The sequence below is a fragment of the Cygnus olor genome, chromosome 9, assembly GCF_009769625.2.
Source record: "Cygnus olor isolate bCygOlo1 chromosome 9, bCygOlo1.pri.v2, whole genome shotgun sequence".
Classification (NCBI taxonomy): domain Eukaryota; kingdom Metazoa; phylum Chordata; class Aves; order Anseriformes; family Anatidae; genus Cygnus; species Cygnus olor.
The window spans coordinates 24942618-24968855 of record NC_049177.1 but is presented as its reverse complement, the minus strand read 5'-3'; the positions used below and the strand labels follow the sequence as shown (position 1 = coordinate 24968855).

Sequence of the window (26238 nt, the reverse complement as noted above, 5' to 3'; positions counted from 1 at the left end):
TTGGCTTTTTTTTTTTTTTTTTTTCCCCTGATAATGATTGCCCTTTCATAGTTTTTCATGTTCCTTATGCTGGCTTTTTTCTTTTTTTTTTTTTGTACGGAAGTGCCAAAAGCATCTGTGTATTTGATGGACAGATATTGCTATTATCCCATGCTTTACATGATTTTTTCCACTTCTAATTCACGTACATCGTGCTTTGATAATTGCGTAGGTCTGACAACATCTAAGATCAAGATTTTTGTTATGCTCAATTCTATTTCAGTAGTAACATGGAACATGTCAGTAATTTGCATTAGACTGTAACTAATGTGTGTTGATGAGAGATCCATAAAAGAGTATAAAAATTATTAGGAAACAGAATATGGGCAGTTTCTCGAGCTTACAATGTTTTCTGTTCCTCTTAGGCTACTTACATAAAGTTTAAAAAACAAACAAGCAAACAAAAAAGCAACATCAACAACAAACAAACAAACCAAACAAGCACCAGGTTTTTGCAATAAAAAATTAGACTATTAGACTGCAAGCAGCCTGACAGTTTCCCAGATTTTTTCTTTTTTTTTTCAGTTCCATCCTATGTAATAGTAGGAGTGTAAAACTGCTCTGTCAATATAATACAAATTTGATGTGTTCCACTCTTAGCTGCTGATCATTTTCCTACAGCTAGCGCATCAGCTGGATAGTTGTAAAAACAAATCATCGTTTCCCCATTGTATTTAACAGGAAGGTAGTTATGGGTAGGAGGCAAGCTGGGAAACACCTCCCTTGTTTGTGGAGTAAACAGCGTCGGTGCCATCTCGTGCTGGACTCACTTTCCCAATTTATCCTTTTTCACAGTTTATCAAAAAATCATTCTTTTTTTATTTTTTGGAGCAGGTAGATCTACATTAGGTCAGAACAGTGGTCCTGCCATAGCCTGTATCTGTGCATTACCGATTGATTGTATCAGGGAAGAAACACCACATCAGAAATACCACTTAGCATCCAGTCATTTCTGCTGATTAATGTCTGAAAATGCAGGGGTATAAATCAAGTAATGCTGGGCATGCTTGTTACATTTCTCTGTTACTAATTCATGTTGTGAATTCTTCTGTTGTTTTGTTTGTTTGTTTTAATGAGGAAAAAATGTTCCTCTGTCAGTTTTGAATTTGTCAACCTCAAATTCATTCTGTTTGCTCTGTCTTTTGTATGAAAAAGAAGACAGTTACAAGTTCTCAGTCTTTTTTTAATTTTATTTTATTTTTTAATATTGCATGCCCTTATGAGGTGTTCTGTAATACAAATAAGTTCTTCATTTTCACTTCCTTTGGTAATTATCATTTTTTTAATCTCCTAATGAGAAAGGGATGACTCAAAAGGAATGCCTCCATTCCTATGCTAAACAAACATGTCACATAATCTTTTTCATAATTTGATCAAACTCTATTTAAAAGATAGGCAGGGGTTAGGCTTCTTTGTTGCTCTCTCCCTGTTGAGATAGATTTACTAGAATTGGGATGTATAATATTTCAGGTGAAGGCAGGCCACTGACTTACAGAATATATTAAAATGAAATTATACATCTATCCCCTTTGTTTAATTTTTTTCATTTCTTCCTTGTCTTTTCTCATTACTGATATACATTGAGGTCTCCTTTTAGCTGTCCACAATGATGGCTAAACTACTTTTTTTCCTGAATTGATACTGCGCTTTGAGAACACAATAAGGCGAGTGAGAAGTTCTCTCCAGTCTGCATTACTCTGTATTTATCAGCATTACATTTTATGCTGTTCTGTGCTGCTATTACCACTTGATCTGGTTAAGGCTTTCAGCCTCCTGTACCCCTAAATAATGCATTTACCTGTAGAGGCAGTAGAATGCCGTCATTCGGCGTCTCCCCAGATCGCTGCTGAGGCTGTAAGCCCAGCCTACATTTTAATGTGGAACAGGAGTAATTGCTGGTGCTGTGAGACGTGGCCTGGTTGTTTTGTGCCTTGCTGACTGCTTTTCTCATGTAGCACTTTAATTAAAGCTTTTGGCACTTCAGCGAGAACATCAGCTTGTCTTTTTGAGCTAACGTATGAGCATATTTGAGGAGATTCAGTGGACTCACGAGGCAACGTTTGTCCGTGAAGGCGCCATTTAGACAGCAGAGCAGTGTGGGGTTGTCCTTTTGCTCTGGAGGAGCCTCTACTCTCTGCAGGACCCTGTCCGTTTCACAGAACGGTCACTGCCAACAAGTAGTCTTTGGAAGAGTTGCCTCAGTCTGGACGGTGCAGGTGCCCTCGGATAACGCCCACCCACCCCTCTTCAGCTGGAGCTTCTGGTGGCCCAGCCTCCGCTGCCATTTCTCAGTCCAGAGCTCCCGTCTGCCAGCCCCATCTGGCACAAAAAAAAAAACCCACGACCCAACAACCACAAAACTTTGCAGTTTTGTATCACTGCAAAACAATTCTCTCCTTCATCCCAGCTAACCAAATCCTTGGGCATTTTGCTCGGCTGGACTCAGTCAGCTCCTGTCAGCTCAGTCCATGAGCCCCGGCGTCCCGACGTGCCGCCTCCCGCTGCTCTGCCAGCCCCGTGCGTGGGCCCGCGCAAGTCGGCGAGCGCAGGTAAGGCTGCGTCTCCTGAACTGCATGGGGAGTTGGTTAGCTTTGGTCAAAGCCAGTCTTTGTCCTGAACCCTTCCTGTGGTTCTGAGTGGAAAAGCAAAAATCAAGCTGAGAACGTGCAGCGGAATCACTTGATAAAGCCTCTAAAAGAGTCCTGGTTGCAGTGATGCTGAGGTATTTCTGCTATACTCTGTCTTCCCAACTTTCCTTTTTCTGGAATTCATTGCAACAGTTTGCTGTTGGTTTTTGACCTACTTTGTATCTATTCTCAATTGTTTTGGATGGCCCGCTCTTCCAACAGCTAGGGAACTTAAGTTTGGGTCTTTTTATTATTATTATTATTATTACACTTTTTTTGAGCTCTGCAGGTGTTGGGAATGACTAGAGGAATGTCCCCAGGAATGTAACTGATGATAAGCTGGAGCAGAAATACGATGATGGATTTGTGTTCAGCTTCCAGAGTCATATATGGGCTTACTTAATTGGTGTTTATTTGCTGAGTCCTTTGGGTATTGTTTTGGTTTTTAAACTGGAATCTTAGTACAACTGCAACAAGAGAAATTTAACTAGGGAAATGACATCTTGCTGAGGAGACCTATATTTAATACAAGTACAATTCATGTTCTATTTTAAGCTGCAACGAGTGCTTGCAGTAATATTGTTCCCTAAACCTGAGCAGGAACATTTGCCGCTGCTGCACTGGCAATTGGCCATGGGGCCGTGAGTCAGCTTCAGGAAGGAACCTGGACACCAATCTGGGCAAGACGTACCGCTGAGACGTTTCAACTGGCATAAACAAACTGGTTTACAAAGTTTGGGAGATCTGTGGCGTTGTATTTTCTAACGTACAGACCAGAGGGCAGTTGTGGGCCTGCAGAAAATTGTGCTTTTATCAGTAAGTGGAAAAAAAATTTTTAAATGATGAACTTGACTGGTTTCGTTAAACAAATTTGATATCCTACATCCCCTCTGCAAGTCTGTCATTTAATTATAATTTCAGGCAGCGCGTGTGGCTCGGGCAGCTAAGGGATGTCAATCACGTCTGCCGCGGAAAGCAGGCACTCAGGGGCTGTCGCTCCCGGCTGCTCGTGGGGCTGCAGAAGGCTTTAAGGCGGCAGGTTTTGTATTTACCGAGCGCAAAGATAAAACAGTTGTGTAAAATACATGCAAATTGATCCCTGTCACACTCGGGTTTGTAAGGCTTTCATGACATGTCATAAGAGAGAAAAGTCCTGTAGTACGTTATACCTGACCGATATCATTAGTGATGGGATTGAACGGAACCAGTTTTAGCACAGACAAACGTCAGTGACATTCCACGTGAAAACTCCGTGTTCATAAAAAATTAGGCAGGAGCACACTGCAACTCAGAACCTTTTGTCGTGGTTAACTGCTTGACTCATGTGGTAGGGTAGTGTTGTCTGACACTGGCAAGAGGCATGTGCACTACTTAGCAATGTTCACACTGTTCATTAGTTCAAATGGAGGTTTGGACTCCTTTTCTTTTTTTTTTTTAAAATTGGCAATTTTTTTCTCAACTTTCCCAAGTATAGTTTCACTTGAATACTGACCTCTCAGTCCAAAATTTATCACAAGTAGCAGGAAGATTTGTAAAAATAAAATGTAGTACCTGAATTGAAGCATTTGTTTCAAACTTATTAATTATCTCAGTAAAATAAAAACAGCTGAATTCCCCCTGCAATTGAACATTTTTGAAAGGAAAACATGACACCGATGGCATCTCTGGAGCTCCCATCAGGCACATCCCTTACTCCCTGTAGCTACTGCTAGCTAGCAACTTGTGTGGGTTTGATTGTTTTGTTGTCAATTTTTTCTTTGAAACAATAAGAACCAAATTTAAAGTGCTGAGATCATAGGGCAATTTTATTTTAAAAAATATATGCTATTTTTGAAAGCTCTACGACTGTAATGCAGCAGATATACTGCAAAGGAATACAAGTCAAAAAGGACGTGCTGCATCTTCCTAAAGTATATTGTATTAAAAATTGAATGCGTATAATCCAATATTTGCTTGAAGTATTAATAACAATTGAGTCATGTGGGTATCTTTGAACCTAACTTGTGAAATCTGTTTAGTAATATAATGATACAAACTTTCTTAGAAATAGAAGTTCATGTTTTCCCGTCTTCTGCTTTTCCACTGGTTGGCTTTTTCATAGCAGCCAGAAGATGGGAAGCTGTTCAAAAGGAAACTGTTGTTGATGGAAAGCTTAAAAAAAAAAACCAAGCAAATAAACCAAAAAGAAAACACACCATCCCCTATCTCCCTAATCTCCGAGGTATCAGCCCAGTTCCGCCACATAGTTTAGTCTGTGTAAGCTTTTGAGTGCCTTGTTCCTCGTTTGGCCTTAACCTGTACAGTTCTGCGTGCTGTCCCCGAGATGACTTCCTCCCCTCCTTCCAGACAGCAACTGTGTGACCGCTTCATATGAGCAGAGTTGGTGGCAATCCTAAAGCTTGTGCTAAACCTGTGTGTCATCCTCTTTTTGTCTTTGATGGCTGATGACATCAGTGGTTTTCCCAGTGAACTCAGATATTTTTTGTATTTTCCTGTATTTTTGGGAAAGCACGAAGGGTTGCTTTCCGGGTTGCGTCAGACAGCACTCAGTTACTGCAAGGGGAAGAAAAGTGAAGATATTTTTACAATGAATTTCAAGCTTTTTCTAGCTGCCACCAAGAGTGGTGGTTAACACGAATGTAGCGTTGGTATAGCAGTTATACTAAATTTTGCCCAACAACTAGGTATGTGCAAATGGTTATTAAAATTCTAAACTAAAACTTTTAGACCCCTGTAAACTGAAATCTGTGTCTTAGTTTATATTTTTTCAGTTTGCTGATGAACGTAACGTCTTTCATAGTGCATGCTAATGAAAGGAGCTGTCTATAAGTTATTGTAGTAGGAATTGAATTGTGACTCTCTTAGCAAGAGTAGATGTAATGGTACCAAAACAAAAAAAAAAAAAAAAAAAAAAAAGAGGGGGGGATGTTAGTGAATGAATAAGGAATAAACACCTAAAAAGCAGAAGGCAGCTTTCTTGTGAGATAGCGGATGAATGCGTATGCTTCTGCACAGTGTGAGAGATACTCAAACTAGAACCTTTGTAAACTTTCACACCTTCAAATTATGAATGAAATTTCAGAATACTGGGCCACTTCACAGGGACTGTATCTTATGGCAATACAACACCAATCCTTCCCTAATCTGTGATGTCAAACACAACGCAGTCTGAGATGTCTTTGGTTGCAAGAGATTTTGAGAAAAGCCGGTGTCTGCTCAGGGCTATCGCTCTTACCTGCAGAGCGTCGTCAGCTGGGACATTCAGAGCGTAGAGCTCTGCCCGACTGCCCTGACTGATGCTTGTGTCGGCAATGAGGTGAAACCTGAAAGGTGCCAACTTATGTTGGGTATCAGAAAAAATGTTCTGGTTCCAACGTCTGCCCAGAAGAGCTCTCAAAGCTGAAGGATGACACCAGAAACTTCTGCGTGCTTTGTTCTTTTTAGCGCGGAGCAGAAACCTCCCAAACTTTTCAGATGCTTACAGAAATAATCAACTTCTGCACTCCGTGACAAATGTGGTTTATGTATAAATTTAACTGTGAAAACGTTTGAGTGGCTTCAAAATTAGAGGGATGGCAAGCGCATTGGACACAGTAAAACATCACTTGGAATAATTAGCATAGTGGGTACACAGCCAACAATGTGCTCCTCAGCCCAACAGATGTGAAGAAATACCTTAAGGAAAGGAAAAAATCAAAACAGATAACAGAAGAAGTGTGAAAAACTCGCCATATTAATCATTTTAAGACCAGATTTTGAGCGTGTTTGTACAGGCATGTATTTTCATGTGATGGGGTCGCGGTGGCTGCTGGGGAGGAATCGCTCTCGCAGCCCTGGGAAAGGAGGTGGGTGCTTGGGCACCTCTGGGCTGGCTGCTACGCTGCTGCATGACCAGAACTGTGTTTGCTATTCCATTCTGAAAAGTTACCTGCTAGTTTCTAGCTCAGAAGGGCTTGGTACTTGTTCCCGTCTTGGAGTTCCTTGGATAGCGTGTGGCACTGGGTCACCTGCAGAGGCGAGGGATCGCTGTTAGCCGTGGGAGTTGCGTAGCCGGTAACGTGACCTCGCGTGTCGATTGTGCAAACAGTTGTGAAGATTTACAAATCCTCTCTTTTCAGACTCCTGCTGAACAGGCCAAAGCTAGATTACAGTTGGTTCTTGAGGCAGCTGGTAAGTCTTGCTATTATAAGTAAAATTATATTCTTCAAGTGTACGTATTTCTTTTTTATAATATCAGACAAATGAAACCTATCAAGATAGGAATGTTACTGTTTTCTGTTTGGCAAAGGCTGAGTCCCTTTCTCCATAGCTCACTTCAGTTTCTGGTTAAGTTGCAACTGGTGTGCATCATCATTGGCATTTACTAAACTCCTCTAAGGAGATAAAGTAAGTGCTTTTTGTTGTCTGCTGTTGGAGAACCGGCACTCAGACTTCACGTGTTTGTCCTCTTGCTGCTGCTACCGAAACTCTAGTCTGTGTTCTGAAAAAATTGGTTTTGTTTCTTTAGTTTCTAGCATTGAACTAAATTGGTACATATAAATACTTATATTTCTTTGTTTGAAGTGGTAGCAGAAATACGTAGCAAGCTTTCCAAAAGCGTCAGATCAAGAGGCTGACCTCCGTATTAGTGCCCTCCAGAAAGAAGCATTCCTATTTTGTTTGGCACTAGTAACAAGGAAGGCAAAATGCATGTCTCAGTAACTATTTGGAACTTTTAATTCAATTCGAAATTGGAGGAATCCTGTAGCTTCGTGTCACGTTTAAAAATTCATGGAAACTCTTGTTCTATTGAACCAAAGGCTAGCAGATCAGTCCTTTTTTTTTTAAGCCTGCTTTTTTTGCAGATACTTATCTAAGTCCAAGGTAAGTCCAAGACATACTCGTTCCCAAATGAACAGGAGTTCCCTTTTTTATTTCTCTTTTTTTTATTATTTTTTTTACACTACTCTAGCACTGCTGTGTGTTTGGCCAGTGGGCTAATGTAGACCGAGGTTCATTTTGCTCTTTGACGCCTTGCAAAAATCTCTGCCTTGATGTGGAGATTTTGTCCTCCCTTCACCCGGTCTCCAAATAGTTATTTAGAACTTTATTTAGTTATTTTGATGCACTTACATGTGAAATTATTATCTGAGAACCTTACACTGTGGTGGGATCATGATGATTTATAAAGATACCTAAATATAACATACTGGATGTTCTTGAGGTACTTTCATTTGTCTTCAGATTATTAAAATAACAATTTAACTCTCTAATATGTTAGTCTGTGTTGAGGTTTGTCATGCTAATTTATTTCTGTATCTTAATGTTTCTCATTTTAATTTTCCTGTTAAAACTTTGTCAATTTTTCCACACAGAAAGGAAAACTTCCAGTATTTCATACGCATTGTAATAAATTCATGTTTGTCTTTAGTTCGGCTTCTGTCTGTCTCTGGTTTATAGATTCTTAATTTATAAACAGCGATTTCCAATACCATTCTTTATTTTTCCCCCTTACTGAAACCTCCTGTTTTAAGGAATACCATCTTTTCACTTTCCTGGATTTTTTTTTCCAGAAAAATGCACCTAGCCCTTTATATTCCGTAGTTTCAAATGCGTTCATTGTTCTCCATAACTTTTAATAAACCTTTGAAGCATATAATTATAAAGTAGATGTGACAGCACTGACCTAAAAAAGCACAATTTGTTTATACTACTCACATCTGTCACACCTCATTTTTTAATTTAACACCTGGGAAATGTATAAAAGATACCTAGGAGTTGTATATCATCGTGACCTGGGTCCCAGAAATTTCCAGAAACACATAAAGGGCCTATGATATTTTTTAATTTAAATATTCACAATTGAAGTCGGAAATTTAGATTGAAGCTGCACACTGTTCATAAATAACTCGAGAGAGTTAATCTGTTTGTTTCTCTTACTATCCAAATTTTATAGGAAAAAAGTGTTTCCTGTCGTTTTTTAGGTGCTGGTAATCTTAAGCATTTATGAGATCATTCCCCCATTCTTTTCCCAGTCCTGTATTCAGTCAATTAAATTGAATTTTTATTAAATTCATTTAAGAGGATGAGCATGTTAATGCTGTTGTTTCAACGTCTTTATTGTATTTATTCATTGCAAAATGAGCACTATTTTCACCTTCAAAGAAATAAAAGCAAGCAGTAGTTGGAGCATTACTGAACAGCTAATTGTGTTCTGTTGACTTTTCAGAGTTCAAAATCAACAGATTAATTGTTGTTGCTGTGTTGTAGCATGATCACTTAGCTGAATGTAATGGGAATTTTAATCTGTACTTTGGTAACGATGAACAAAGCCGCTGGTTGTGTACATAGTGCTCAGTACAGAACACATCCCAGACTTGTGAAGTAACTTGTGGGATATCTGGCTGTCTTGTGATGGGAATTGCTCCATTCACACTAAGTGGGGGAAAAAACTGTGCCGTATCCAAAGTATATTATCTATATTTTAAGGACTGTTCATAACATGCACTGTTTTCTATGGTTGCGATAGACAAAACAGTTTTACCTTCTGCAATGCCTCAAAATTACCCCCAAGTGTTAGAGAAACTTTTGGGAAGGTCCCTGCGCTGTTCGTCTCCACTGATGTGCTATAACGTTGGCATCTCCATTTCCCCTTTCCATGCCATTTCCATGCAAAAATATCCCATCTCCCACATGAATCTAACATTTTCTTTTGTCATTGGTATAGAAATATATTTGCCCATTTCATTCTGAAGATTTCCACATATTACTGTACTGTACAGTGCATATTACTGTACTGTACTTGGTTTACTTAGCAGATGGTTTTGGTTATTAATGTATTGGCAATGCCTTCGGATAAACATAACACAAATAGAGCAAACAGTACCTCTGCTGTGTAAGGTTACAAAGTATATTAAATGTTAATGTGCACAAATCGAAGCTAGCTTGTCTATAAAATACCAGTGTTTGTTGTAAGAGCAATCTGACTTCAAATTCAAGCTGATGGTAGGTTTTGCACTTTGCTTATAGCCTCTCCCAGCACTGCATTTATCTAATATTTAAGTTTGTAATTCCTATTCACCGTAGCCTCATGACATTTCAAATTTAATTTCTTTATTTTACAATCTAGGTTTCTATTTTGCTTAACCCCATCAAATAGTCTAAATTCCAACGTATCCTTTGTCAATGCCACTTCTGTAGATTAAAACATTATGTTAAAAAGAGAGAGAGACTGGGACATATCTATTGTGTCCTAGTGGAGAAGCCAAGTTACTGTTCTGTCAGACTTTCATTTTGAAAAAAGAAATTGTTAGTAATGATACAGGTTTGCAATACGTCCCTGTTGAACTGGAGAGTGCTAGGTACAAAAGTTCATGGCCCATGTTTTGCTTTGTTTCTTGTTGTGTTTCAGTGAAGTATTTGCACGATAGGCTTGTCTTCTCAATCTGAAGATGTTTGTGTGTATAATTTTCTGCTTCACATCAACCTATTGACTTGCAAATTATGTGGCTTTATCCCTGTGGCTTTAAGCAAGAAGGTGGTATATTGAAATACACCAGTAATGTTATGGATTTATAGAATACAGGCTTTGAAAGTGGTTTTGGAATGCCAGCTTTACCAAGTCCTGTTCTAGTGCAATGGCCATGGTTTAAAAAAGTTAATTAAACATAATTGTATTCCCTTCACTCTTCACTACTCGCTTCATCACCAGCAATGCTTGATTTCAGGGAAGGTGAATGTCCAAGGGCCTCCTCGTCAGGCACAACTCCATCAGGAATTGTAGATGTTTGGTATCTTGGGAAAATCTGCTTTTAGTGTCTTTGATATTCATCTAGGAAATATCAGCCAATTTCTCTGAAAGCCAAAAGACAGCACATAGTAAACCAGACTCTTTTTAATAGGGGTTATTTTATTTTGCTGGTGCACTTTGGGGTCTTTCTGGTCTCTCGTTGCAGGAGAGTTGGTAAAATACAACAAATTCACCTGCATTTGGGATGGGAGGAGGGAAAGGCGGCCATCGTTACGTTCAGGTGATCTGCTGCTGTCAAGAAGTTTTGTCTCTGTCCTTTGTTTGTGGTGGCCTTGCTACACGCTTTGTTAAATTCCATTTTTCTTTGTTAGTGCAGATTGATTTCAGTATCTTTGTTCTCATTAAGCAGCATAACGCTTGAAGACACTGAAGCACTCCACTTGAAATTTTAGGGCAACTGGTTCTTGATTATAAAAACTGCCATTGGTCTCGGCTATAAATGATATTTGCATGACTTTATTTTCTTATCCTTCTCAATATTTAGATACCAGAAAGCCTTTTTAGCATTGTCTAACAATATCACAGCAACTTGCCATGTTTGAGCAGATGTTAAGCAGGCAATAGTTGAATGTTAATTTTGAGAGGGTGGTATGTTTAAGCCTATCTGAAGTATGTTGCATGTGGGCCTTCCAGACTTAGCTACAATGCTTTGTCTCTTGGGAGAATTTTAAAGCTAAACCTCTTTCTTTTTGTCACTCTATATGGACTCTCTCAAGTCAGTATAAAGCAGATCATCCCTAGGCTAAAGCTCTTCAGCTTTTGTTATTGGGCTCTGTAGACCTGTAATTAGGCCTCCTGGCAGGCCTTGCAGGCCAGTTAATGGTCATATGGAGTTTCTATGAGGCAGACTGGCTTTGTATAAATCCTTCGTAGGAATACGTTTATGGGTCACTTCCTACCAGGACCGGGCTTTGTGCGGGTGCCCCGCGGGCTGACAGGGAGCAGGTTCCCTTGACCATGGCCAGCTCAGTTTGTGGCGCACAATCTACCCGGCTAATCCCCAGTGTAAACAGAGGATTTAGCCGAGCTTCTGTCACTTACAGTTGCCAAACCACTTGGGTGTCTGTGATTCCTTTCCCAGACTTCATTACTGAGAGAGAGAAGCACAGAAGATTTGAGCTTGTTTTGGTATTAAGCATTTGCTTGCGCATATCACAAATATTAAGAAAAAAGTTTCCCATACACTGAATCCTGCCTTACTAAAACTGATAAGCTTATTAGCAAACCATCGAAACCTTACAGCCAGCTAATTTGTGCCAGAAGTTGTTGTATGGCAACCGCGTTTTCACATAAAGATTAAAATATGGATGAATATTCCAAAATGTAAATATATTGAGATGAACTAGCATGTGGACATTTCGAGCTAACAATCCTACTGCTTTTACCAAAGGAGTCTGAAAACTTTTCTTTGGCGACATGGAGAAATTTCTTATTCTCCATATAAAGATGATTACAAAAGGCAATTGATCTGGATTTTCAAAGGTCTAGAGTTGAAATAAGTGACTGATCTGTTTTGGGAATCTGCATTTCAATCTATGGCTGAAAGAGCATTCAAGAAGGGCATTTTTGTGCAAAGAATTCTTGATAGAGTTTATTTAAAGGAAACTTCAGCACTGAGAGACTAATACGACATTAGCAATATGTGGTAAAAAATGATGAATAGAAATAAGCATTTAATATTTATCAGATCTGTTTGGCAGCAGTTCTGGATATTGGTATTTAACTCATTATCTTTGAATTATACTATCAGATTGCTCCCTTTAATTTTGTACCATGCATCTTTATTGCATTTTACATATTCCTTACAGAGAAAATAATGGAATATAACAAGTACTTTGGCTTTTGCTGTTGTAAAAATGCAAGCGTTTTATAGTACTTACTGCATTTTTATTTTTTACCTACCTATTATATTACATTTTATTAGGAAGAAAAATCCTAATTTGCACTCATAGTGCATGATAAATAAATAGACCAATATTCCCTACTCTGTGGTATCAAAATGGCTCATAACAGATGTGGCTGAAAGGACCACATACGTAGACTGTATGATTTTAGTCTGGTGGAACTAATAGGATCACTTGCTACTTTATAGATTCTTGCTTTTCTTTTACTTTAATAAAAACTGTTTAGTTAAATAGGATGGCTTCTATTTTGCTCTTTTCTAGCTATGCAAAGTAGTGAGGCAGGCAGGTGGCTACAAGTATGAAAACTTTTATTTTACTGGTATTTATTTTTAAACGCCAAATATATAAAATGTTTATGGATTTCTAGATTATGGTTTTCTTATTTTTGATTTTGCTGTTTGTGAACTTTCCATTGAAAACTTGATGTCTTTAGCTTGGAATTGTAATTATGCAAAAAACTTTAGAAGGATGGATAACATTTGTTGGTATATATGGACAAAGGACAAAATAGCACATACAATATTTTACCTGTCTCATGGAAGATTAAAAATAACTTCCAAAATAATCTTTTATCTAGAAATTATAAGAATTTGAAATTATAACAATATTAAGTTGCTGAAAATTGACAAAGATTAATATAGTTATTATGTGGATATGCTCAGTTTGACTTGATAGCAAACGCTAATTTCTATCAGTATCAGTGGTTTTAAGCAGCATCTATCAACACTTTGAATAACTGGTTCTTACTTCTGATCATATAAAAATCTCAATTCCGTGAGCAAAGATGTCCCATTGAACTACTTTATTGGCACTATCACACCTATTGAGTCAAGGTGCTAAAGATTTTTTTAAAGGTGTTTTAACAATGTTACTGACCCCAAGCTAAGGAGAATTTGAATAAATATGAATGTTTCTAGAGAAAAAACAGAACCGAGCAAGCGCGAGCAGGGCAGTGCCAGGGCTGGCCGCCTCTCCTGCCGGGATTCCAGCGCGTGCGAAGCCACAGCCACCCGCACAGGGGATGCGTGGAGCTGCAGCACGTCAGCGTGTCCTGGGACCTGCCTGTCCCCATCCCACTCGGCCAGCTCTCAACAAACACTTGCAGTGGACGGCCGCCCGCTCCTGTGTTCCACGTGGGCTCTCCGGCACAGGATCAGGAGCCTGAGTTTTGTTACGCTGCAGGCTAGAAAATAGCATGTAGCAATTATGGAAGATTAAGTTTGTTTTATGGTCTTCTACAGAGGATAAGCTATTAAAACACTGAAGATACAAATGAAGTGGATTAAAAGAAAATTTTGGTTGGAATTCACTACTGCAAGGTTGGAAGCTCACTACTGCAAGGTTGTCCTGAGGAGGCCAGAAATCTTTTCATGTGATGAAATCTATTCATTCAGATACCCCATCTGAGGAGAAGCTGTCGTACCCATTGCTGCCGTGGTTTCAACTGCAACTGTTAATTAATTGTAGCCCCCAGAAATTGCCAGGTTTTTTTCTTTCTTAATTTCCTGTCATTTAAATACTCTTTCCATGCTTATCTCTCCTCTTTATGGCCGAGGTTTGGTCAGGAATAGAATTCTTGAGAAGTAGGTACTTTAGAAAAATCATCTGGTTATGGAGTTGGTGGCCCCAGTTTGTAGGTCCGCTGCTGACCCAACTCAGCCAGCAGGTTTCCAAGTGTCAAAACTCATTTAGTTGTCAACAGCAGCAGAACGAGCGCTTGGGGAGAAACTGAGTGATACAGGAGTGTCCAGAATAAGTGTTCTTCCCAAAAATCTACCTGAAATAGGAGTTTTAGAGAAAAGAAAGAAAACATTCTGTATCCATTACGATGGACGAGCTTTGAATCCGTATCAGGTGCCTTCCTGGCTTGATTGTGGCTCTTCCCATTACACCGAGGGATTTCCAGAGCCCCTAGCACTGAGGAGAAGACAAGCCTGATTAATATTTATCATACCAAGCTGGCAAATTAGCGTTGGCTTTTGAAGCGGCCTTGTTTCTCGGCTGAACTTCCCATTGTGTTGCCGGTTCCTTCAGACAGTTTCCCCGTTCTTGGTGCGGGAGCAGCGGTGGTTCTGCTGCTGGGGGCCTGGGGAGAGCCCTCAGTGCTCGGGTGCTGCACGGCCCCGCTGCATCCTCGGGCCCCACTTCTCCCGAGCCCGTCTTTTCGAGGAAGATTCCTTGAGGGGACTGCGCTTCACCTAACGACTGTTGGCTGTAAAGCAGGTTGCTATATTTTAGGTAATTGCTCTGGTTTACTGCCGTTTATGATACCGCGCTATTAATCAGGCGTGGTGATTAATGCTTGTGTTGGAGGACGCACCAAGTCTAGACACTTAACTCTCATCCCTACGAGGATGTATTTTAATTTATTCAGTTTATGATTTTAGAGTCCCTATCAGAGCATTTCAGGTCTAATCCCATATGTAGTCTTGTGTTAGCCCCAAAACAGCGGAAAAACTAAAGGGCAGTTGATATCTGGAAGTAAAAATTAAACGTACCTCTTTTCCACCAGGAGATCCTAGTCTAAGAAGAGCTGAATTAGCATATTGTAATACAGACAGCCTCTGCGCTTGGAATCAAGCCAGTACTATATTTAATAATTAAAAGGGAGTTTAGTAAATAAATCTTAAAAATCAAGAAAATATATATGTTAGAATAAAATTGTGATGCCTAATTTTTACGTTGTGTGTTTTATGAGAATTGCAGTTCGTTTCAGACTGAATTCCACCAAGACGCACAAAGTACTTAACCTCACCTGGTCAGTCTGTGCCAACGAGCTTTACAGCCAGGCCCGAGTGCTTATACAGCTGGACATTAAATACATTTATTCATACGTTACTTGCTCCCAGTTTGTTGGCAAAGCTACATAATCTCACTAGGGTAGTAAAAAAAATAATACTTTCTGCATGCTAAGCTACAACTATATAATTAAGAGTCATTAATCCAAGTAATTATTTTTTAAAACATATTAATGGTTTTGTCCTTATGGAGTATGTGATTTTGAAGTGCAGCTGTTTTGTGTCACTGGTGAGCAGAGTAAACACTTGTTTAATCAATAATTGCTCCAACTTCATTTTCATGATTGCTGAAAAATATGGGGTTTTAATTCGATTTGGGTGGAGAATAAAATGTGTTTGAAACAAAGTAATTCACTTCTGCAAGTTATAGTACCGTTGTGTTGGTGTGTAAAAGCCATTCATTTCCTGAACCGATTTTAGGTTCTTACAACAGATAAAAAGAATGCTTTGAATCACTTTTGTAGAATAATTTTCAGTGTCTATTTTTTTCCAGTTTAAGAAGCCAATGAGTTGTTGCTAAAGTGTACCCTAAAAAAAGACTGAGTGCAGTATTGGTGCCTTGGTATATGTAAGTAGGGGTGTCACAATGTGAAACAGAGCCTATAAGTAATTTTTGCGGTAACTTTACTAGTTAGTGAACGTTTATTACCTTTAGAAATATACCTACAGCTGTTAGAATTTCTGTTTTTTGTTACTTTTTAATCTGAGACCTGTTTCTTGTGCTACCAAGAAACAGAAGTATCTCAGGCCTACATTATAACTAATGGGTTTTCAGTAACGCAGCATATGGTATACATGATTTTGATGCAAATATGTGTGCTAATTATGTGCAGATGAATCTAGCAGTCCTGCTATTGATCTTAAGTCAAAGACAATTTTTCAGTTAGCTTAAGTTTTATATCAATTCATATTTAGCAACTTTGCCCAGTAATTTAATTATACACTGTTTTGGCTGCAGAAACCATATGTGGTTGTGCAGCAATTTTCTGTTTAAACATGTCTTTGGGGAAATGTTATGTCTTAATGCTGATAGCACAATGTTTATTTCTCATATTTTGCACGATCTGTTGTGCCATCTTCTCCACGTAGGTGCCTGCTTTTGTCTGTGGTCATTAAAGTGTTAGCCAAATGTGAGCCCCTAAGATACGTTCTGACAGTACGCCCTGTAAATCATTGGATATTTACCACCCTTCAGTTCAATTTTCCTACGAGTGCAACTGGAGAGTGTTTGACTGGATTTCATGGCACGTGTACCCAGAAAAGGGTTTTATAGTGCTCGATCTGCTCGGCAACACTGTCTCTTGCTGGTGGGCGTGAACTGTGCCTAAACGTTTAGGGCTTCTCCGTCTAATTTCCTGAAGTGAAGTTTGCCAGGGCCTGCCCTTCAGCTTGCTGAAGGGAGAAATAAGAGGAAAAGAGACAAAAAATGTTCTTTCTCACTGTGATGAAGGTGCTTCCTGCAGGTTTCTGGGTGTGGAGGTAATTATAGGTGGCGTTGCTCTCTCATCCTCCAGCTTGCGTTTCCAAGGCACCAATAACTTAACAGATAAATGCGTTTCTCTATTGTGTAAATAGATACAAATAAATCCATTAATGGATCTTAGGTCACAGTGCCCTTCTGAGGTCAGACGACCATTTCAAAGAGTTTCAATGACTTGCAGTGATCACAGGCGCTCTGTTAGGCATGAAGCCGCTCTCCACAACTTGGAAACTAGTGCATGGCCATGGCATCTTATTTCCTCGTTAGCTCCATGACTGTGGTGCAACCCCAGGGGCTGGGACTGGCCGAGCACAGGCAGGAGCCGTGGGATTGCTCATGCGGCATCTTGGGGACGAGGTGAGATGCAGTGATGGTGGGCATGGCTGGAGGCGGTGGTGACTTTGGCTGGACAGCAGGTGGGTTGAATTGAATGTGGCGTCCTTAATTACGTTACTGATGGCTCCTCCTCGGTAAAACCCAAATTCTTCCCCCCAAAAAATCTGAAAAACTTTTGTTCTTCTGCACAGTAACAAAATGCAAAAATATTCTTGAGTGGTATCAGCTTGCAGAAATACAGGCTGAGTTTAAAAATCTTAAATCCTGGAAAATACAGCAGGAATTTGTGAATCTTAGTAGCCACGGGTCCACAGGGCTTCTTCCCTTAGTTTGGCATCAGTTCTGCTATCTAAGCTCACTTCCCTACTTGTTGAAGAGGGGTACTAAATTGCATCATTTTCTTGAAATGTTTCGTGGAAAGTGGAAATCAAAACCTGCTCTTTTTGTGCTTTTCACATTCATCCTTTCAGGAAAATCTGAAATACACTCATGTTGCTCTCAATTCAGAAGTTCAGTCGTCCAGCACTTGAAGACCTTGTTTCATGCCTCCGTGATCTTCTTATAAATCATCTATATTAATTTTTTCACTTGAATCAAGCATGGTATTTAATGTGGGTAATAAAATCCTTGTTTTACAGTTACTGAAAGAATATTTATCACAGCTTTATTAAATATGGAGAAGTAAGTGTGCCATTTTTTCCAAGTGCTTTCGTTTGCTCATGTTTTCTTTGTTGACCCAAATGAATGAAATTAGAACAAACAATCTCTGAGTCATTTGTAATCAAGACCTGATTAATGGAGTTTGGTTTCATAGCCATTATTCATTCAAGAACACCTGATATCTTTCCCATAAACAAATTGTGTTTGTCCAAATTAAGAAATTAAATGAAGCATTTGATGAGTTTATGATTGACCCTTCTAACTCCGAGCCCATTAGTCAATGTCGTTATCATACAAAACTGTTTGACTAATGTGCTGTCTAAAGAAGCATGTGGATTTATTATGATTTCTGATTAATGCATGCTGCAAGCCAAACTACTAGATTGTAATAATTTTTTGATTTTCATTTTAGCGGTCGCTGAAGATTTTCATCTGAGATGAAATGCATTTATGTCCCATTAGATTTAGAGATGATTATGAGGTGTCGACTGAATAAATCTTAAAATATAGTAGTGGAAGTTTTGGAAAGATTTTTTTTTTCCCCAGTGGTGCAGTTGTGTTAGACTTTTTATAAGGATGACCACCTATTATTTAATAGACACTTTTGTGTGATTTAGAAGAAATTCTTATACTTATGATACTGCTACTAAGAATTTCTATAAAAATAGGCATTACTGTTTTCCTTTTGTATTGTTCATACTTTTGGTATATGAAATTTTAATACTGCTATTTAAAAAAAAATCATGGATGTTTGATTATTCTGATTATTTTGAAAGGATTTTTTATAATATTGAGAATGAGAATGTTCATGAAAAGTGGATTTTAAGATAACCTTTTAAAATAACGAAGATAGCTTTGTTTCAAAATGCCACAAATACTGTTGTTCAGAGTTTTTTCAGTTTTAGCTATCTAAAAAGATGTGCTTTTCTCATTTACTTTTAAAAATGTAATTAATATGTGCTCTATATAAAAGGGTGTCTGATAAAATTAGGTAGAAGCAGTATTCCCTTCATTTGTTGGAAAATTGATATCTTCAATAATCCCTGCTTTTTCAGTATCTTGACAAACTATTGGTTTTCGGAAAATGTGATGTTATAAAAATGCAGTCTTTGAGGACAAAATTGATTTCTGTTCTCACTAGACAATTTTTTTATATTGAAATATAAAAAGTATGTAGCATGTCTGTTTCAAATGGTAATTCTCTTTCTGGTTTGTTTGGGTATTCTGGAGTACAACCAGTGACTTACTGGTGTTTTACTTCATTGCTAGGCCATCGTTTTGGCTCGCTTCATTTGGTCAAGAGAAGGAAAGTCATGCTATATGAACTGTAACTATGGGTTATGAATTCATAATTCACAGCTAATGCTGCTTGCATTCAGTGGATGCTGCTACCTGTAGATATCAGAACTTACGCTTTTAAATGGAAAAGCATGCAAATACGTTAGAGGGGTGGGGAAAAGAAAGAAAAAGTGGGCATAAAAATTCTTATTTTCCAGAAGAAATAATATATCTCTTTGTTTAGACATGTGGTATTGCTTCCATACAGCCAAGTTAGGCAGTAAAATTCCCAATTGCACCAAACTGATATCAGAAGTTAGAACCAGAACCAACTTAGAACGGTGTAGGGGCGCTGCTGTGTTTTGTCTGCAGTAGAGTAGTATTGCCTGTCCTGGCAGTGAAACACTTCACCTTCTAACAGCATCCCATTTCCAGTCTCTCAGCTACTTCAAGAAGTATATTATATGTATTAATTTTAGATAAAGACAAACGAGTATTTTCCCTTTGCAGAAAAGAAAGTACCTCCCAGCTAGAAGCCTTGCATACTCTACTCTGAAAGCTTCACATAATAATCATTAGAGTGTATTCAGAGAGTTTATTCAAAAAATCACCCAAATATGTGATGAATAAACTTACATTAACTGCCTAGAGCTATATTTGCCTGTAGCATTTAAAACTCCTAATTCCTTGTCTGGCGTTGAGCTGTGTAGGGAGACCTGAACAAGCACCAGCAATCTTCTTTTGATCCTAAACCAAAGAACGTGAAAGGGAGAGAGCGACTGAGAAGTGAATTAAAGCATCGCCCTGGATGCTTTTTAAGAACAGTTAAAACCAAATAATAAGATGGTAAATAATTATAAAGGCCTAATAATGAAGATGGTAAAGCTGGTGTTTATTCTTTACTTGAGCAGTGGATTGGCAAATGTAAGCCATGTGTATGTATACACATACACGCCTTCTGTAGTCTTTTTCAAAAAGAAAAGCTAGGCTTTCATTTAACAGTCTTCCAAATACGAATCAATATGCAAAAGCAAGAAAAGTTCATACTAAATTAAATTTGCAGACAATGATTTCAGCCATGTTGCCACAAGCCTAATGAAGAATTGCACTGTGATACATGGGAAAGGGCAAAGTGGTGTTTTTGTTAAATGGCAAGAATAACGAAAACTTGTGTCCTTTGCTGTATCACTTGTATTGATTACCCTGGCAAGAAAAAAACGTTTTGAAACTCAGCTAACTTGAACAATCAAATTATATGCTTCTCTGTCAGATCTTCCCATTAGTCCTCTTCCTATGGCTGTTCCGCATGGCTACCGTGTAATTTATTATTGAAGGTTTCTGGGCAGACTCCTTTGTTTAAGCCATCGTGTATCCCTTTATGTTGTTAAAATACCCACTGCAACAATTTAATCAGGGTGTTGTCTTAAAGGTTTGAGTATTGTAAGCTGTTGATCTTAAGCCCTGGGAGAGCTCTGAGAAACGTTGCTGATTTTGTACCGGGGCCTATTTGAGCAAGGTGAAATCGGAACTCTGCTGCCATCAGCTCAGGGCGAGAAAAACCGAAGGGAAGACTTGGGCACAGATTTCTCAGTTCTTTATTGAAACAAGGGTTACTCACGTTTACACTGGAAGAAAACGGGTATGTGTAGCCCCGAACTGTTCCCGCACGAGCTGTGCGGCTGCGCGCAGGGCTCCACAGCAGTCACCACGTCTGGTTGGTGTAGGTTAAATGGGTGGCAGTCTTGTTCTTGGGCATTTATGAAACAGAGGGGAAAGGCAGTGATATCTGTATTTGCCCACATTGTCACAGTTTTTAATAAAAAGAACTTGCACTGAAAATTGGCGATAGTTGGACCTACGCCTAATAGCTTACTTAACTGAAAATGCAGTGCTGGAAGCGGTGTTCTTGACAGTGTCTTTAGTCAGTAGTGTGTAAGTATGAAAATATCAGGTGCGACCGGTTGTGTTTTGGAGGCACACAGCAGAACTTCATGCTGAGATTGTTTCTGTTCTCCCTGTGTTGTGCCCGTCTGCAGCCTTGGCCTTGTCCCGCGCGGAGCAGGAGCCGTCCCTGCTGGGGTTGTTTCCAAGTTTCTGCTGCAGCGTGCCTGTAGTTTTTAAAGGCTTATTAGGCTTACTGACTGCGTTTATTTCTAGCATTTTAATGGAGGTAAATGTACTTTTGTGAATAAAGCCACCACACGTGCCCTTTCCCTGCGGCTGGGGCAGGCGTTGCCATTTCAACCATTCCCGGTCGCCCCGGCTGGCTGCACCTCGTCTGTGCCTGTAAGCTGTACGTTACTGACATTTTATTCAGCCTAGGAACAGATGATAAAATGAGCTGTGCTCTTCAGCAGATAAATTTACAGTATTCAGCTGTTTGTAAGTGATTATGCAGGGCTGCAACAAAATAAAGCCTAAAGCATCATATTAGCTGTGCTGTTTATATGGGTGCTAATACACTTTGAATAAAACCCTCAATTACTAAGCACTTCTGAGTCCTGACAAGACAGTCCCATGACGTTAATGGTATCTTTATAACCTTTTTAACTTCTTGTTTCTCTGACAGAGCACTACAATAACAGCAATGGGTTTGCCCTTGGCAAGCAAAAACTCATTTTGAGAGGATAATAAGTATTTACTATTTAGATAGCTGGCAATAAAATTTCTCTGAATGAGATTTTCCTGAGAAAATACAAACTGATTAAATTACTTTCTTTAATGGACTGGTGAAGCATGTAATAATAGTTTGTCGAAGCAGCAAGTCTAATGTTTAGCTTTTTTTTTTTTGGTGAAAACACAGTGTGTTTTTTTTCCAAGCAGAAATTTTCATTGGAAAACGTATGGCAACCTTTCCATGCAAGTCACGAGATATTTTTTCATCTTACAAATGCGTAATAAACTCAAATGTTGGCAGCCAGCTCCAAAGAGTTACAAGAATCCCTAAATACTCTCAGAGAGTTACTGTCGTGTAGTAGCCGGGTATGTGCAGAAACATGCAGTGCGATGGCAGCTTCTCTTTTAAAATACCCCTTTCCTGGAAAGCCACGCGGCATGCGCGGCGACTCGAAGTACAACTTTTTGTAGGAGAGAGCAGGTGTAACGGCTGGGTGCCTTCCGGCAGAAGGCCATTTCCCAGGTGATGTGGAATATTTGTGAGATTAAGAAAAGAGGTCCTTTGACAAACTTGTACTACAACACAGTCAGATATTTAAACTGGTTGGGTTTATGGCATTTCTAAATAATGTCGTATTAAATGAAGTCAGAAGAGAAACAGCAGAAAGATTACACAGAAAGAGCAGGTTTTACAGATCCCTCCGTGTCTGAGGAAAACGTGTACTTGTAAAACTGATTTGCAAACATTTACCCACATTTCTAACCAAACTGAGCTGGCTAACACTGTACGTTAAATAGGTAAGATTATTCCGATTCATATATTGAGCAGTTTTTCTTTTCAAGTCTGTACAAATGATGGATCTTAGAGCTCACGAGGACCAGGATGCATCTGCTCAGTACTAATTTGGGAAATACATAACAGTGTGTATATGCATGCAAGACCACACCACTTTCCATATTTTCATTGTCAGTCGGAGAATTTCATCTTGTCACTATAATAAAATTTATTGAAATTGGATCCAGAGAGTCACGCGCTTACGTTAAATATTCCTGAATATGCATGTGCTACAAACACTGATTGCAGGCTTTCATTTTCTCTCAAACCCCTGGCGCTGCAGTGCATTTTTTTCCTGGCATTTTGTAATTCTAGAAAATCTGTATTCTTGGCATTGGGAAGTACCGGGGTACCACCTGACAGTAGTAGCATAGCACTGGAATAAGAGGATAATATTTCTTTTCCTTTTCTAATTTAAACATCAGTCACTATATGGAACTGCCGCGATGTTGCAAACAAATTCATAAGCTATACTATATTTGATTTTAAAAAAAGAAAAACAACACTTTAGCTTTCTCCAGCTCAATAACTCCCTTGAAATGTGTTTTTGTTCAGCGTAGCTCATACAGTACTGCATAGGTTTATAAATTGAAATCTCACTTTTTTTGAACATAGCAGCCCGGATGACTGATGGCTGTATCTATTTGCCATAAAATTTTAATTATGGAATAGTTATGAATCATTGCTCCTGCTTTTTAAAGTGTTAAAATATTAGAGCTTTGTTATTTATTATGCTTGTGAGGATAGAGGAAGAAAACAGAAGAGATTTTGAGTCAGTATAGGCTGGATCCTGACCTGAGATGTTTCCTACGTGTACCTGCAGAAAGTCGAGGTGCCGCCTCGGAGCTGGTTTGACAGACAGACAGCACCTGCCCTCGCTGACAATCCAGCACAGGTACTGAGGCCCCCCTCCTACAAAGACTGACAAATATTATTAATTTCATTGCTTTAATAATCCTGTGGGTTTTCAATACAATGCTTTACAATCTTGATGTCTCTAGGGACTCAGGCTTTAGCAACTGCCGTCAAAGGAATGGAGGAGCAGCCCTCTGCCTTTGTCCCCTCAAGGTACGAGCGTGGAAATAAGCATGAGTTCACAGATCAATATCAAATTGAATATTAAAAAAAAAAAAAAAAAAAGATGTAAAACAACCAGACTTTTTGCAGGACTGTCAATATCAGGCGCAGTTAATGTAAAATTGTATGTGTTACCAGAGTTTCAGATGTTAATGACTACAGCATCAGCATATTTAAACACAAAAACTCCCATAGCACCATGAAAACACTTGGTACTTCCCATTTTTTTTAATCATTTGGGCTGTAAACGTATGCAATTTCATCTCATGTATTTGGCACGTGCAGGCATTACTTTAAATGTCTCCCGCTTTGAATTTTTGTTTTTCAAAATGAGATTCTCCCTTTCACTTGGGAGCCTGACTGTCATGGGCAGGGCTCTTACACCGAAAGAAAGTAACAGATTGAAGTGGTTTCAGGGCTTTAATCCCTTGGTAAATTAGCCAGCAGGCTTGCCTTTTCATGGATGTGCTAAACAACAGGTTGATGCCATTTGGGCATTAGCAACGAGAACCACCTGAGGGAATAGGAAATGAATAAGGAGAGATGTAGCATGGGGGGACAGCGTGCCTATTAGCGCTGCTCATACTTCTGCCAGAGAGAAGTGATAACGCTAAATGAGTTTTTAAAAGACAAAGTTGGGGGATTATACAGTCATTTATGATTTGATTAATGTGTAATTGATCCTGGTAATAGCAAGCATCCAGGCGGTGCTGTAAACTCAAAGGAAAAACAAAACAAAATCTCATCTTTTTTTTACTATGAGTCATGAGTATTTTCTCATTTTCCTTCATCTCGTATAGGAAATTTATATATGAGAGTTTACGCAATATGCAGATATTCAGATCTGAGTATTTTTAGTCAGTAGTTGAGGAAAAGCAACTTTGTCAAAATAAATATTTTATTATGCTTATACCATAAGTTTGTATCAAAATAGGTCTAAAATCTAAAAATGACTTCACTATTTATTTAAGATTGTTTTTGTCTTTTGTTTTGTTTTTTTTAGATTTGGTAAAAAAAAAAAAAAGGATGTGTGCTGTTGTTTATGATTATTTTATTTAGCTGGTAACGTAACAGATAATGGTACTCTAATGAAGGAAAATATTAATTTTTTGTGCTTGCTGTAGTAAGAAATCAATAATACTTTAAGGAAATATAACACAGAGAACGCTGATGGAAGATTAAAAATGTTGAAACTTCCTGTTAGCCTCCAAGTCCCTCCTTTAGAGCTTTTAATTTTCTATTTAGAAGGGGGGTTTAGGGATCAATATGAAGATCTGTTGATAATATTATATTTAATTAGAGTAATCAAAAACCATGCTTAGAGCATGACACCTGCCAGGGAGAGCTTCAAAACCACAGTAAGCTGCATGTGTTGGTATAGTTTCTGTGTTTGTCCATGGGCGCTAATCTAGGGAGAGTCCCAAATGGGGTAGCTACTCAGCTATTTCATCGACTTTGATCTGGTTTGGGGGGCAGTTTATTCTCCCATAATGCCATTGATCAATGATTTCCTTTCAGCAGTGATGTAATTAAAGAGCTTTAGTCAGCTTGTGCTGTGTTGTCTTGAAATTTATTATTCTGGAGATTTAAAGAAGATCGATAGGGTGCAATGGCCCGGTGTTTAGAGCAGAACTGGAGGACCCTCGGAGAGAAGGAGGCATGCATGAAGCACGGCTCCAGGACACAAGCAAGATGTTTACCTGGGACCTTGAGCTGACCTATGCACAGCACATCCTCTTTAACCAGTAGCGTTTTACTACCTATTTTTATTGTGTAGACTGGAAACTCATCTGTCCTGGTTACTATTGATCTTAGCTTGTTCAAAAGAGCTGAAATCAAGTACTGTAAGAAAACAGTAGTTAGAGCAGATGTGTATTTTTTCAGAGAGAGATATTGCTCTGGGGGCAAAGTATGTCCACTATCTTAAAAATAATCTTAGAATATCTTTAAAAGTCATAAAGTTATCCTGAAAACAAGGTAAGATTTCTTTCCGAAATGTAAATGTGATCTAGAAGAGAAATGCTGCCTATTAACGTGGTATAGTCCTAACAGTGCTACGAAGCTGTATGAGACAAGAGGCACCAGAAGCTTCTTTCTGCACGCTGAGCAGTGCTCTGGCGGGGTCCAGAATTCCTCTCTGTGGTTCCCAGTCTTGTTTATCTCACGTGAGTATCATTTGCCATCCTCAGGGCAAGAAAAGAGGCGTTAAAACCAGGAGGAGGCAGGTGGATTCTTCATATTCTGTGGAATTATTTAGCAGTCCCAAATTGGTCAGAAAATGCCTACTTACAGATCATTTGCTCTGCCGAGTCATGTACAAGGCTGTGGGTTGTACTATTCTGTTAAATAGCCCGTCATTTCTTCCTGTAAAGTACACACAGCAAGACTTTTAATTTCCTCACATTTAAGATCACCTGCTAGTGTAACTGTGTGAAGTTCTCATATTTTTTCGTCATTCTTTTCAAATGTTTTTTATTTAACATTTTACTTCATATCTAACTTAGAGTAAAAACTGACCTAATGAGCTTAGTCTCTAGCTAAGGCAAAAATCTGTCACTGAAGTGTTTTTGAGGAAGGTTCTGGGAATTAACGTTCTTCAACCTTCGCTGGATGGTTGCTGGTTGCTAGAAATGTCTAAGCGTCACTTTTGATCGTGTATTTCTCCATCCTTAAAGCCGTTACCTCGTTGTGACTTTCAGTAGCACCGTTTCCCAAGTAAATGCCCTTTCCTTTGATTTTTGCCACATTCTCTGGGGGTTGGCTTTGCTCTGGAGATTACGTCCTGAGGGGGAGCCAGCA

At 38.9% G+C, this 26238-nt stretch overlaps 1 protein-coding gene across 1 annotated transcript in view; it reads left to right on the top strand.

Annotated features, from left to right (window-relative positions):
• RSRC1 (arginine and serine rich coiled-coil 1) overlaps positions 1-26238 on the top strand; it is a 144370-nt gene that overhangs the window by 77662 nt on the left and 40470 nt on the right. Inside the window, 1 exon segment of the mRNA XM_040566891.1 lies at positions 6785-6836. Within this exon segment, the coding sequence (XP_040422825.1) occupies positions 6785-6836 (52 nt within the window).